The 12872-nt window shown below is 35.9% G+C and overlaps 1 protein-coding gene across 2 annotated transcripts in view; it reads right to left on the bottom strand.

The window, feature by feature from the left end:
* SCTR (secretin receptor) overlaps positions 1 to 12872 on the bottom strand; it is an 87797-nt gene that overhangs the window by 73885 nt on the left and 1040 nt on the right. For both annotated transcript variants that reach the window (XM_051985744.1, XM_051985743.1), the window contains exon 2: positions 1192 to 1300. In XM_051985744.1, coding sequence (XP_051841704.1) covers positions 1192 to 1300 — 109 coding nt within the window. The remainder of the gene's footprint in view (positions 1 to 1191; positions 1301 to 12872) is intronic.

Here is a 12872-nt window from a genome sequence, read left to right as displayed (position 1 = left end):
GAGTGAACAGAATAGGACTAGAATGGCAGTCATTGCACCCCTTCTTCCTGCCTGTGAGAGGATATACCCTTCCCCAAATTCACATGCCAAATTTGTCAAACTAATATTAATCAGCACTTTTTAAATGCTTGAAAATTTCCAAAGCACTTTACATACATTAACTCCTTTGAGCTTTATGACATTTTTATAAAGTAGAAATAGGTTTTCTTATCCTCATCTTACAAATGAGAAAAAGGATTCTCAAATGTGATGAAGTGACTTATCCTAGATCACACAACTAGTAAGTGTCAAAGGCATAACTATTTCCAGATTATCAGTAGACTTCAGTTTTTTCCTTTGTTAATAGAAGTAATAGCAAGAGCTCACGTTTATGTTATTTATTAGTAATTACTACATACAAGGTTCTGTGCTAGGTGCTATGGAGGCAAAGACAAATAAGAAAGTCCCTGACCTCAGAGAGCTTTGCATTTTGTAAAGGAAACATCTATTCACATATAAATATATTTTTAAAAAGTATAAAGTAACTGAGTTGGGAGGTACTAGCAGTTTTAAGTTTGTAAATCACCTTACATAGGTTGTATTTGAGCCTCACAAAAACATTCTGAGATAATTTTTCCCATTTTACAGATGAAGAAACTGATGGTCAGAGAAATTAAATGACTTGCCCATGGTCCACAGCCAGTATCAGAAATGAGATCTGCATCTGAAACTTCCTTAGTACAAATTCAGAATTCTATCCAATCTCCCATAACTACCCAGGCTGACACTCGCCCTATCAATATATTTTGCATACATTTCAATGGCGACAAGCATGAAGATCTCTTATTTTTAGATCTTATTTTTTTTAAATATGTAATTTCAGAAAAAAATCTGTCCAGACTTTGGTTGGAATGACATAATAATGGCAGGGAAATAGGTATGATAGATGAAAGATCTATCAGCTTCCTTTGTTTCTTTTCCGAAGTTATCAACTTAATGGGAACTTTTGCAGAAGTTGTATTATTAGGAAAATTAAGGCTGTACCTATAAGGCTAGAAACAGAGTACTTGGTATAGATTATCCAACTGCAGCCTTTAAGACAAAATGATGTATTACTTGGTCAGAAGAATATCCATTTGGGTAAATTATCTACATGGGGCCAATGAACTGGCTAAATGCAAAAGAATAATGTGACAGTGGTTTGCCCTGTACCTGATATGGGTTCCTCATTTTCAGAGTTGTTCTTCGGTTCTTGAAGACACTGCTTTTTGTCCCTCTCTAGCTCTCGGAGCACATCGCAGAGAGGAGAGAAAGCACCAACCTGTAATTTCCAAAGCCAAATATGCTGATTACTATCGTTATATCACACGACCAGTTTGCTATCCCCCATTATATAGTCAATGTTCCTTAGAAGGACTCAGTTATCCAAATTGGGAATTGTCGAGTCAAAAAGCATTTATTAGTATGTGTCTTAGAATGTTGTCAGCTAGATGGAGTCAGGAAGACCTGAGTGCAAATCTAACCTCAGATACTTACCAGCGTGATCCTGGGCAAGTCACTAACCCTAATTTTCTCAGTTTTGTCATCTATAAAATGATCTGGAGAAAGAAATGGCGAACTACTCCAGTCTCTGCCAAGAAAACCCCAAAGGGGCTCACAAGGACACATGTCAGGCTCTGTGCTAAGTACCCTGAGGATATGAAAAAAGACCAAAAAAAACCTGCCCTCAAGGAGCTTATAGTCTAATGGGAGAGACAACTATGCACAAGCAAGATATCCTAAATAATCAGAAAAACTGAAGACAATGAACAGAGGGAAGGCACTCGCACAAACAGAGGGAAAGGCTACTTGCAGAAGGTGGGACTTTAGTTGGGACATGAAGGAAGGCAGTGAAAATGTCCTAGAGTTAGAAGATGGAGTGTCTTGGGTAATAATAAGCATGGAGGCCACTGCCGTGGGATGGCAGAGTGCCCAGAGGAAGGCAAGGTGTAAGAAGACCTGTCCAGAACAAATCTTAGACTTAAGTGTATTGGTGGCACCTACTCCAATTAAGCACTTGTTTTGTTGCCATCTCTACAGACACTCAGAATTAACTTTTAGCATTTAGTCTTTTCCATTTCGGCTTTGTTGACATTTCAACTTCCTTTGTTTATTCTGTATGCAGCCAGCTGTCAAGAACTTAAATACTTAACCACTTCCCCTGTTCCAGGACAATCTGAGAGATATGGATATGTCATACATAGATTAAACTTTAGGAGGGAGTTCAGTAAGAGATTGGGCATGGGAAGGGGGAGGAAGGATGGGAAACAAAAGAACAACTTCTGGCTCTTCTTGACTCAGATTTTTACTGGAGAGCTTCTTTGTTTTGCTAGAATTCTAATTCTCCCCAGAAGCCACATTTATTCACATTTAAATGGAAGTAGAGTACAACCTTATATGTGGATTATTTGAGATCAGGCACAATACAGACTGTGTTCAAACACTTGGTCAAGTCAGAAAGAAAGAGTTTGTGTGGCACAGTGGGAAAAAATGGAATTAGAAGTCAGAAAGCTTGGGTTCAAATTCAAAAAATCAAATTTCTGATGTTTGCTAGCAATATGGTCTTGAGAAAATCATGACCTCATTTTCCTTATCTATAAAAGGAGGCTATTGAACTAGATGGTTTCTAAGGGGTTCTTTCCAGTTTCAGTTCATATGACTGTTTTCCTGAAACACAGTGCCTGAAATAAATCTACCCAGTCTGCCTTCCATTACACAGCTTATAAATTGTCAGAAGGAGTACTTGGACCCGGAATTTTTGACTCTTTATCCTATTCTCTTCTTAAAGTCCTCTAAGCTGATTTTTTTTTCTCTATCAGGGTAGGCTCTGCCATAACATTAATACTTTTTTTATATGTAGGGAAAAGAATTTCTGCCCAGATTTTGGTTGGAGTGGTGGTAGTGGCTGTCATGGAATAGGAGAAGGTGAGAGATCTATTACCTTCATCAATAGCCAATATCTTGATATATGATTGAGATGGACTACTACTGTGCTGTAAGAAACGATGAAGAGAGAGAGTTTCAGGAAAATTCCTAGGAGACTTACATGAACTGATGCAAAAAGAAGTGAGCAGAACCAAGAAAACATTGTACAGAATAAAAGCAATCAATATTGCATCATGATCAATTATGAATAACTTATTTATTCTCAGCAGTGCAGTGCAAGACCATCCCAAAGGACAGGTGATGAAAGAACTGACAGAATCTTAATGCAAATGAAAGCATAGCTGTTGTTTCTTTTACTTTGTTTATTTGGAGGAGGTGTTTGAGTAATTGGGTATTGTGGTTTCTTTTGTGACATGGATAATATGGAAGTGTTTTGCATGATATTACATGCATAATTGATATCAAACTGCTTTCTCAAGAAAGGATGAGAGGGGAAGAAAGAAAATTTAGAACTCAAAAATTTTTAAAAATGAAGGTTAAATTTTTATATGTAATTAGAAAATATTTAATGAAATATATAAATGTTATTTATATATAAATATATAAATATAAAAATATATACAATATATAAAAAATAAATAAATATATAAAATATATATTAAAATGTTAATAAATAAAATAAAATGTTAAACTACAATCAAAAATATGTTTAAATATGTATTCAGAGTTCTATCTCTGCAGGTGGATAACATTTTCTCATCATGAGTCCATTCCTTATGAGTCTTGGATCAAAGAAGCTACATCTCATAGTGAAGTATTGTTATAATACTGCTTTTACTGGTAAAAAATCTTTATAGACCTTGAATGGTCCTCAGTTCTATTGCCTTTGAGAGCCCCTTCTTCTTATCCTGATCCTACATGTTCTTCACCTTCTACCTTAAGTCTTCTCTGCCCATACAGACTATACTGATCTTTTTCTTCTCTGTACTCTTTAGTATCTACTGCCTCAGCTTCAACAAAATTGTACGCACCTAGGAACTTTGTCTTTTCTTTATTTTTATCTTTCATGGTACTTAGTAGTGTGTTCAGAATATAGTGAAATGCAATATTTGTAGAATTGATGAAAATCCTTTAGTGAACGTGGGCAATATATTATCATGGTCTCTATTTGAGAATTCAATTTAGTGCCATGTAAAAAGAGTTTGCTTTAATTTTGCTTTATTATTATTATTAATTATTATATAAAGCTTAAATTGCTTTAATTTAAAATTGATTAATTTTCATTTACAGTTGTTCTTCATCGGTAATAAACATAAAAATAATCTATATGAGCTAGAAAAAATATGAGTGTTCAAAAATTATTTTGGAGATTTTTGTTCAGATGATTAGGTAACCTCTAAAGTTCCTTCTAGGAATTTATGATTGGCTAACTTTTACATGCCTTTCCTTGGAGGTTGTCCTCACAACACACTACCCCAGAGTGATTTCCTACATTTACACTAATAATAGTTGACTTTTATATAGCACTTTCAGTTTAAGAGCTCTTTACATATATCATCTCATTTGAACCTCACAGCAATCCATTGAAGTAGGTACTGAAGAGAAGATATTAATCCAATTTTACATATGAGAAAATGAGACTTAAATGGAGTAACTTCCCAAAGGTAATACAGATAGTCAATATCACAAACAGGATTCACACTCAGGTCTCTTCTGATTTTAAGAAATGCATTTAAAAAAAAATCAATATACTAATTCTCAATAAACTGATAGAATAGTATTGTTGTTGTTTTTTTCTTTTTTGAGGGAGTTTTATTTCCTTTATTATTGAGATCTAAATTTGTTAGTTATTTGGAAAAGGAAGTTTCTTTAAAGTTGAAGGATTAGGAGAGTGTTGAAGTACACTTCAAAGTCATGAAAATTAGTGAACCAGATTTGATTTACCAAATCTCAATCTACAATGGTGGGTCTTCTCTTGACACTTAAAACATAATGGTTTTATGATAAATCAAAAGATCATACTAATTTGAACAATGTAAATAAATTTAAGGAATTCATGTTAAAAAGATAAAAAGATTCTAGAAGAATTTAGCTAAATACACAAACACTGGAACAACAGTGAAAATAGAGATGTTTGAAGTATGCCTTTATTAACTTTTCACATTTAATGATTAAGTAATCTAAAATAGTGATGGAATGAAGACAAAATATCTTCTAGTATGCCTTGTAAGTCAGAAACTAGGACTGGATAGGCTGTACCTGTGACCTAGAGGAGTAATTTGATGTTCTTCTGGTCTTGGTCAGAGCTAGCCTCTTGTTTGTCATGTAATCATCAGACTGATAGGATCTAATCATTATTGGGTTATGTGGTTTATGTGTTTCTCCAGGTGAGTTTGAATGAAGGTCAGTGGAATGTAAACTTAAGTTGTTAAACTATAGTAACAAGCATTTAAATTAGGTGATGAGGAGGGGGGAAGGGAAGAGAAAGTAGCTCTGATCCACAATGCTTGATTTTTTTTTTTTTTGGTAGCATCATCTGGGAGATAACTATAAGAGATTAACTTTTCACTGGGGTGGAAAATGGAATGTTGGTTATTTTGTCCTTGAAGTCTCTATCCCTGTAGTTAGAATTAGAAACTAGGAATTTTCCTAGAGCAGTGATTATTTTAAAAATGATTTTGGTACCTTTGTTTTGATTTTTCTTTCCCCCTTTTTCTCTCTCCCCTCCCTAATAATATTATTTGTCATATTTATTTTGTCTATTTAAACCTCTTAACATTTCTTGCTACAAAGAACTTTGATTGAAATGGTCTAGGGACACTCCACACTAATCTGGATGAAAATTCCCACCCAATCTTTTCCCCTTTTCTCAATATTTAACAAATTAGTTCCATATAAAATTTAATGGCCAAGAAAATTTGTTCATCAATGCATCACCAGTCTAAAGAGTATCTAGAAACTTAATCCTGTTCGTCCTAGGATAACAGATATACAATTGTCTCCAATCTTGCACTAGAAGCCTTCTTGAAGGGGCCTGCCACAGCTTGCATTCTAATGGTAAAAATCCATGGTCATTCACCTTCACCCAGTGATCAGGTAAGATAGTAGGTATTTAGTGTAAGTAAAGAGATTATATTTACAATAAATTTAGGTAGAGAGAAGGAAGAGAGTTTTTTTTTTCCCCAATCTATGAAATAACTAAAACATTTCCATGATATCACACAGACTAAAATCAAATTTTTAGGCAGCTTGAGCAGTGAACAGAATGCGGGACTTACAGTCAGAAAGGTCGGTATTCAATTTCTGACTTGGACAAAATCTGTATGACCTTGAACAAGTCACATAATCCTTCCAAACTCGGTTTTCCTACTTTGCAGAGTTGTGGGATCAACTGAGAGTGTGCTTTGCAAATCTTAAAATGCTATGTAAATGTTAGCTATTATTACTGTTTGTTATTTGAAAAGGCATGTTGTTATTAAATTTTTAAAAGAGGAATAAAATGAAAATCCACAAACCCACTTCAGAAAACAAAGATAGTAGAGTTTTCAAAGATAAGAATAATTAAAGAGAAATAGATATATTGATTGATAGCCAAACACATATATAGGGACCAAACCTATGATTTCAGGGAGCTTGAATTGATAATTAACTTTAAAAATTATGAAATAGGGGCAAGCAGGCCTGGTTCTTGGAAAGCCCATGATGGTAGTGGAAAATGGGGCTGCAATCACACTTTAATAAGTCACAGAGGGGACACAGATAAGAGGCAAAAGGGGAAGATAGCAAAGGTAGCATAAGGAAAAGGAGGGGAAGGGCAGAGGAAGAGAGTCTCACTCTGTAATCCATGTAACACTAGTTTAGAGTTGAGAGCACAAGTGTAGCACGGACCCCATGGAGACAGAAATGCTCAGAGGCAGGAGTTTGAAGTCTCGTTTTTTTACAGGGTTTTGTTTTGTTTTGTTTTGTTTTGTTTTTGAAGACCAAACTAACTCCTACCTGTGCCACCTTGGGATTAGTTCATTAACATAAACAAATCATTTCAAAATTGTTAGTAAAACTTTAAAGGGGACATCATCACAACATCACCGACCTAGTAACACTATTTGGTGATAAGCTGGTCTTTACCCTGAAGGTCTGGGATTTGTCTGGGATGAACATAAGGCAGAATCAGAAGGCACTGACAGCAGAGACTAGATTCGGCACATATTACCTGGATGTGGATTTTGTTATCTATATGATACAATTTGTAAATTGTGCTTCATTAATCTTTGGGAAAATATGTATGTGACATCTGGGTTCCCTTTTGCAATCTTATTTCCTTCGATTGCCCTTTTATACTGGCTACTTATTCATTTTTTTAATTATAGCTTTTTATTTACAAGATATATATGGGTAATTTTTCATCATTGACTCTTGCAAAACCTTCTGTTCCAACTTTTCCCCTCCTTCCCCTCACCCCTTCCCCCAGATGGCAGGTTGACCAATACATGTTAAATATGTTAAAGTATATGTTAAATACTATATATATCCATACAGTTATTTTGCTGCACAGAAAAATCAGAATTAGAAATAAGGTAAAAATAACCTGAGAAGGAAATCAAAACTGCAAGCGGACAAAACCAGAGGGAGTGGAAATGCTATTATACTGGCTACTTATAAACTTACTGTATTGGCTAGAAGGGCAGCTGTGTTCAGGGAGATCAGAACAAGATACAATTATAACAGAGCTCCCAGGTGGAGAAACTGAGTCGACGTATATTGATTGGTACCTTCACTGTAATTCTCTGAAATCACAGGTTCCTATCTGAACTAATGTGTTCCTGTACATAATCTTTCCCTCTCTATAGATAGATTTAATCATGTCATTTTTTCTAAGTCAACATGTAGCCCACAGGGATCCTTATGTATGGTTTGGTAACCCAATTTCTATCTGAGTTTGATACCCCTAATTTAGAGCACTTAAGAAACCAAGGGATTTACTTGTGTCACGCTTGTGGTTGTTCAGTCATTCAGTCATGTCCGACTCTTTATGACTCTGTAAACTTGTCCAGGGGATTTTCTTGACAGAGATACTAGAATGGTTTCCCACTTCCTTCTTCAACATGTCCCCATTTTACAGATGAGGAACTGAGACAAACAGAGTTCAGTGATTTGCCCAAGGTCACATAGTAAGTATCTGAGGTTAAATTTGAACTCAGATTTTTCTGACTCCAGGCTCAATGCTCTATCCACTGCAGAACTCAGTGGCCCCAGTGAGGGTCACAGAGACAACATGGATTAAAGGTAGAATTTGAATCCATGTTTTTCTGGCTTTGAAGCCGCTATTAGAGAATAAGGTGGGACAATGGTTGGAGTGTTAGGTCTAGAAAAGAAAGACAGGAGTTCAAATCTAACCTCCAGACACTATAACCCTGGACAAGTCATTTACCTTTGTCTGCCTCAGTTTCCTCATCTGTAAAATAAGGATAATGTACCTCCCTCCTAGAGTATTGTAAGGATCAATAATAATTGTAATTGTATAATACTTATAGATAATAATTGTAAAGTACTAATAATACTGCTTTTACATCATGTCACTTTTCTCTCTTCCTCTAAAGGTAAGTCCAAGAGTTTCAGAAGTAATTACATCCCAAGAACACTTGGCCTGCTTCCAGTCAAACTCCTGTAGGCATCATCCCAGAAAGCAGTTCCTATGGATAGCAACCTGGCAACTGCTTCTGTGACCACAGTCACAGTTCCTCAAGACTCAGAAAATAAAGTTTTTGTTATCAACATCTGTAGCAATCAAGTGGTCCAATATATAAAAAAAGACTGACATGATTTTATCAGTGGAAATTATATTAGGAAAGATATATTACCATCTGCTTTGCTGCCACATTCTAAAAACCATGGAATTTTTCCATTTTACTTTCAAATTAAACATACATGTTGTTCCCCACCAGCGCCACCGCCATTAGAATGTGAGCCTGTGAACAGAGACTTTTAATATTCCACTTTTATTCCCACTACTTTTTTTGTATGTACTAAAAACTAAGTAATTGCTTATTCAATCATTCATGCCAGGCATTTTCCAACAGGCTTAATGAATCAAAACATCGTATGTACACCTGCAAATGGGAAGAGAATATATTATGCTGAAGAGAGCTTGGGATATCAACTAGATTCAGATTTTTCCATGATATCTAGGCATCCGGCTATAAAACATAAGCAATTACTTGGACAAGGACATAAACTTAAAGGTTACATCAGGGTTAGTTAGAGTAGACAAACTTTAGCAGCTGGACAACATCTTCCAGGGCTCAGGAATATATACTTTGTGGGAAAGGGAAGGAAAGAACAAAAGTATGAAATACATGTTTGCTTCAAGAAATAGGCAAAAGACAATTTAAAAACAAGAATAGCTAAGCTGATTTCTTTAATATCTACTTCACAGGGTTGTTGTGAGGCAAATGCTTTGAAAAGTTTACATCAGTTGAATTATCATGAGTTGTTTGTTCCCCAGTCAGCAAACACTGAAGTCTTTCAATTATTTTATGTTCTCCCAAAATCACATTAACAATATTACAGTAGAATCTTATAATAACACAAGGTTGTTATTACAAAGATATGCCACATATAAAATCAATGCATACAAGATAAACCCATCTAAACCCAATTTAAAACAGGTGCTAAGTCTATGAAGGAGAGAAGGAAAAATGGAGGAAGAAAAGGAGAAAGAGAGGAAAGAATAGAGAAAGAAAAAAGGAAGGAAGGAATGGAAGAAGGAAAGAAGGAAGGGAGGGAGGGAGAAAGAGATAAAGGAAAGAAAAAAGGGAAGAAAGGAATGTAGGAAGGAAGGAAGGAAAGGAGGGAGGGACAAGGAAAGAATGGAAAGAAGGCAGGAATGGAAAGAGGGAAAGCAGAAAAGGAGGGAGGGAAGGAAGGAAGAAGAAAGGAAAGGAAGGATGATAGAAGAAAGGAAGGTAGGGAAGAAATAAGAAAAGGAAAGAAGGAAGGGAGGAAGGAATGGAGGGAATGAAGGAGGAAGAGAAGAAAGGAAAGGAGAAAAGTAACAAAGAAGAAAGGAAAGAATAGAGGAAGGAAGGGAGGTAAGGAGAAAGGGAAGGAGGAAGGAGGTGAAGAAGGGGAAAGGAAGGAAGGAAAGAAGGAAAAAGAGAGGGAGGGAGAAAAGGAGATAGGGAGAGAGGGAAGGAGAAAGAAAGGAAGGAAGAGATAAAGGAAGGGAGGGAGATAGAAAGAAGGAAGGAAAGAAGGGAAGCAGGAAGAAAGGAAGAAAGAAGTAAGGGAAGGAGGGAGAAAAGGAGACAGGAAGGAAGGAAGGAGGAAGGGAGAAAGAAAGGAAAAGATGAAGGAAAGAAAGTTGAATACTTATCATGTGTAAAATACTGGGCATATCAATAGAAAAGCAGAATTTGTTCTTACTTTTTAGAGGCTCACATTCTAATAGGAGAAATAACAGGCATAGGAGATTTCAGATGCAAAGGCTTTCTTGTCCTTGGGGTGCAGCAATAAGGCACTTGATAACACATCTTCTTTAATATCATTTCAATTAATAAAGTCATGTTGAGTTTCTGACATTGAGTCATTTGACATAATAAGAATTTTGATTGGTGAGAACTTTGTTTTCCAGATTTTCAGGAGCTGTAGCAGCTGGGAAGTCTCTGGTTGCCACACCTGGTAGAAATAGCTACATCTAGCCACCACAAAGGTTCTTTTCTCAGTTGACAAATGCAGGGAATAAACTAAAAGCAAGGCCAGGGATCTTGGGGGAAGCTGCTGCTATTCCCAAGGTTCTTGGACTTAACTGCTCATTGGCAGCAGTTAGTCATTATATCAGTATTTATAAGTGGTTTTCCTTTATTAATTACTTTTATGTATTTCCTCATAACTCGATAAGCACTGCCTTATTCCCCCGTAAGGGAAAAGGAGGAAAAAAAGTAAGTAAACAGTAGGTTATAGGAATTTCCTAAACCACTGGACAATAGTGAAGACTAAGAAATTTGGGGGGCAGATTCAGTGAATAGTCAGTCTTAGAGTCAGGAAGACCTGAGTTCAAATACAGCCTCAGACACTTACCGGCAGTATGACCCTGATTAGACAAGTCACTTGACTCTGCTTTACTTTTCTCATCTGTAAAATAAGCTGGAGAAGGAAATGACAAACCACTCCAGTACCTTTGCCAAGAAAACCCCAAAGGGGGTCACAGAGAGTCTGAAACAACTCAACAACAAACAACAAAGGAATTTTCCATTCAATTTAATTCAATTCGGCAATTCTTTATTAAGCATGATTTCTATGTGAGACAATGTGAGAAATATAAATAAGTATAAGGCACTGACCCTGCCTTGGAAGAGCTCACAATCTAATTGGGTAAATTATTTAATAAACGTGAAACCATTAAATTACAATGAAATGTTATATGTATAAATGTAAAATTCTCCCCACAGATAGATAAGGTGTTATAATAAAATAAGTGGCATAGTGGAATAAGCACTGGACTGGGAGCAGAAGATCTGAGTTCTAATCCTAGGTATAAGGCTAAATATTCTCATTTTATTGACATAAAAATAGAAGCCAAAAGGAATGTAATAGTACTTTGGCACTTGGCCAAGATCACAATTAGTGGCTAAACACTTCAGCTTTCTGGTCTTGGTTTTTTGACATATAACATGCTGGTTGGTGGATATCTAGATGATTTTGAATGTCCCTTCCAGCTGATTCTCCATAAAAATAAAGGTATTATCTTACAATTTGGTCTGGAGGTTATTCCTAGCAAAATACAGATTGGTGTTTTGTTTTGTTTTTTTTATCCTGGGATAAAAATAAAATTGTGCCTTATCTCATATCTTATTCACCTTCTCTGCATTGAAAAATAAGTACTGATTTTTTCCCCTTTTTATTGATACAGTTCCCAATGTGCTTTCAATAACATTTCAATTGCCAAAAACATTCTTAAAAAATATCATGATAGGTAAGAATAGAGCCCTATTTTTAGTAATTTGTTGTTTGTTAAAAGAAGGGTGCCCACTTTCTAAATTATTACCAATGTCATCTAATGTTTTTGTATTTTTAAAAAATCTAGCTGAGCTTTGTTTCTATTTAAAGTGGTCTTCATTTATCTAGCAGTAATGTCTGTTATATTAATAGCTTTTATGGTTCAACTTTCTTCAGTGTGTATCATTTCAAACATGTTTTCCCATATTTCTTTGAATTCTTCATACTCATAGATCCCTTTAGCACTGAATTTCTAAACCTGGTTGGTTAGAGATAACTAACTAGTCCCCCAGTGACTGAAATCCTGATACACATAGGCAAGAAGGTTGTGAAGGCACCAAGGCAAAAGATGCTACCTTACCAAATGTCACACTGATTTGGACAAAGCATTTTTCACTTCTCAACTAAGTTGAGAATTAACCCTAATAGTATTTTATTGATGATGGTGGTTTTATTTGTTGTTGTTTGCCTCTCTCTCTCTCTCTCTCTCTCTCTCTCTCTCTCTCTCTCTCTCTCTCTGTGTGTGTGTGTGTGTGTGTGTGTGTGTACCAGATTAGCTGGGTTTGAGAATCAGGAGAAGTGTTATGGTGACCTCTCTCCATTTTCACTGAAGAGTGGGAATGGGAGGTAGTGGGCATTTGGCAGGGAGCTTAATCAAAGCTTCAGGTGAGCTGAAAACATTAACCAGAACAGCTCTGCATGACTGACTTCTGCAAGAATGTCACAGACATGCCAGATTAAAAAAAAAAAAACTTTCCTGGCATAGAAACTGACATTGAAATAATTGATTGAGTTGGCCCTGTGGGGTCCTCTCATACTCATCCATAGAAGAGGCAAGGTCATAATTCACTGTAAGAGGCCTAGCCCCGAAACATCAAGAAAAACTTTCCTGGGTGTCAGGGTTCTGAGCTACTAAGGTATGGATTCTTCCACTTTTAGAGACGTCTCTGAATAGAAAGGAATCTGTATTTTGG

Source organism: Antechinus flavipes, chromosome 3 (genome assembly GCF_016432865.1).
Source record: "Antechinus flavipes isolate AdamAnt ecotype Samford, QLD, Australia chromosome 3, AdamAnt_v2, whole genome shotgun sequence".
In the NCBI taxonomy this organism is placed as follows: domain Eukaryota; kingdom Metazoa; phylum Chordata; class Mammalia; order Dasyuromorphia; family Dasyuridae; genus Antechinus; species Antechinus flavipes.
The sequence above is the reverse complement of the archived record's forward strand: the minus strand, read 5'-3'. Positions and strand labels throughout refer to the sequence as shown.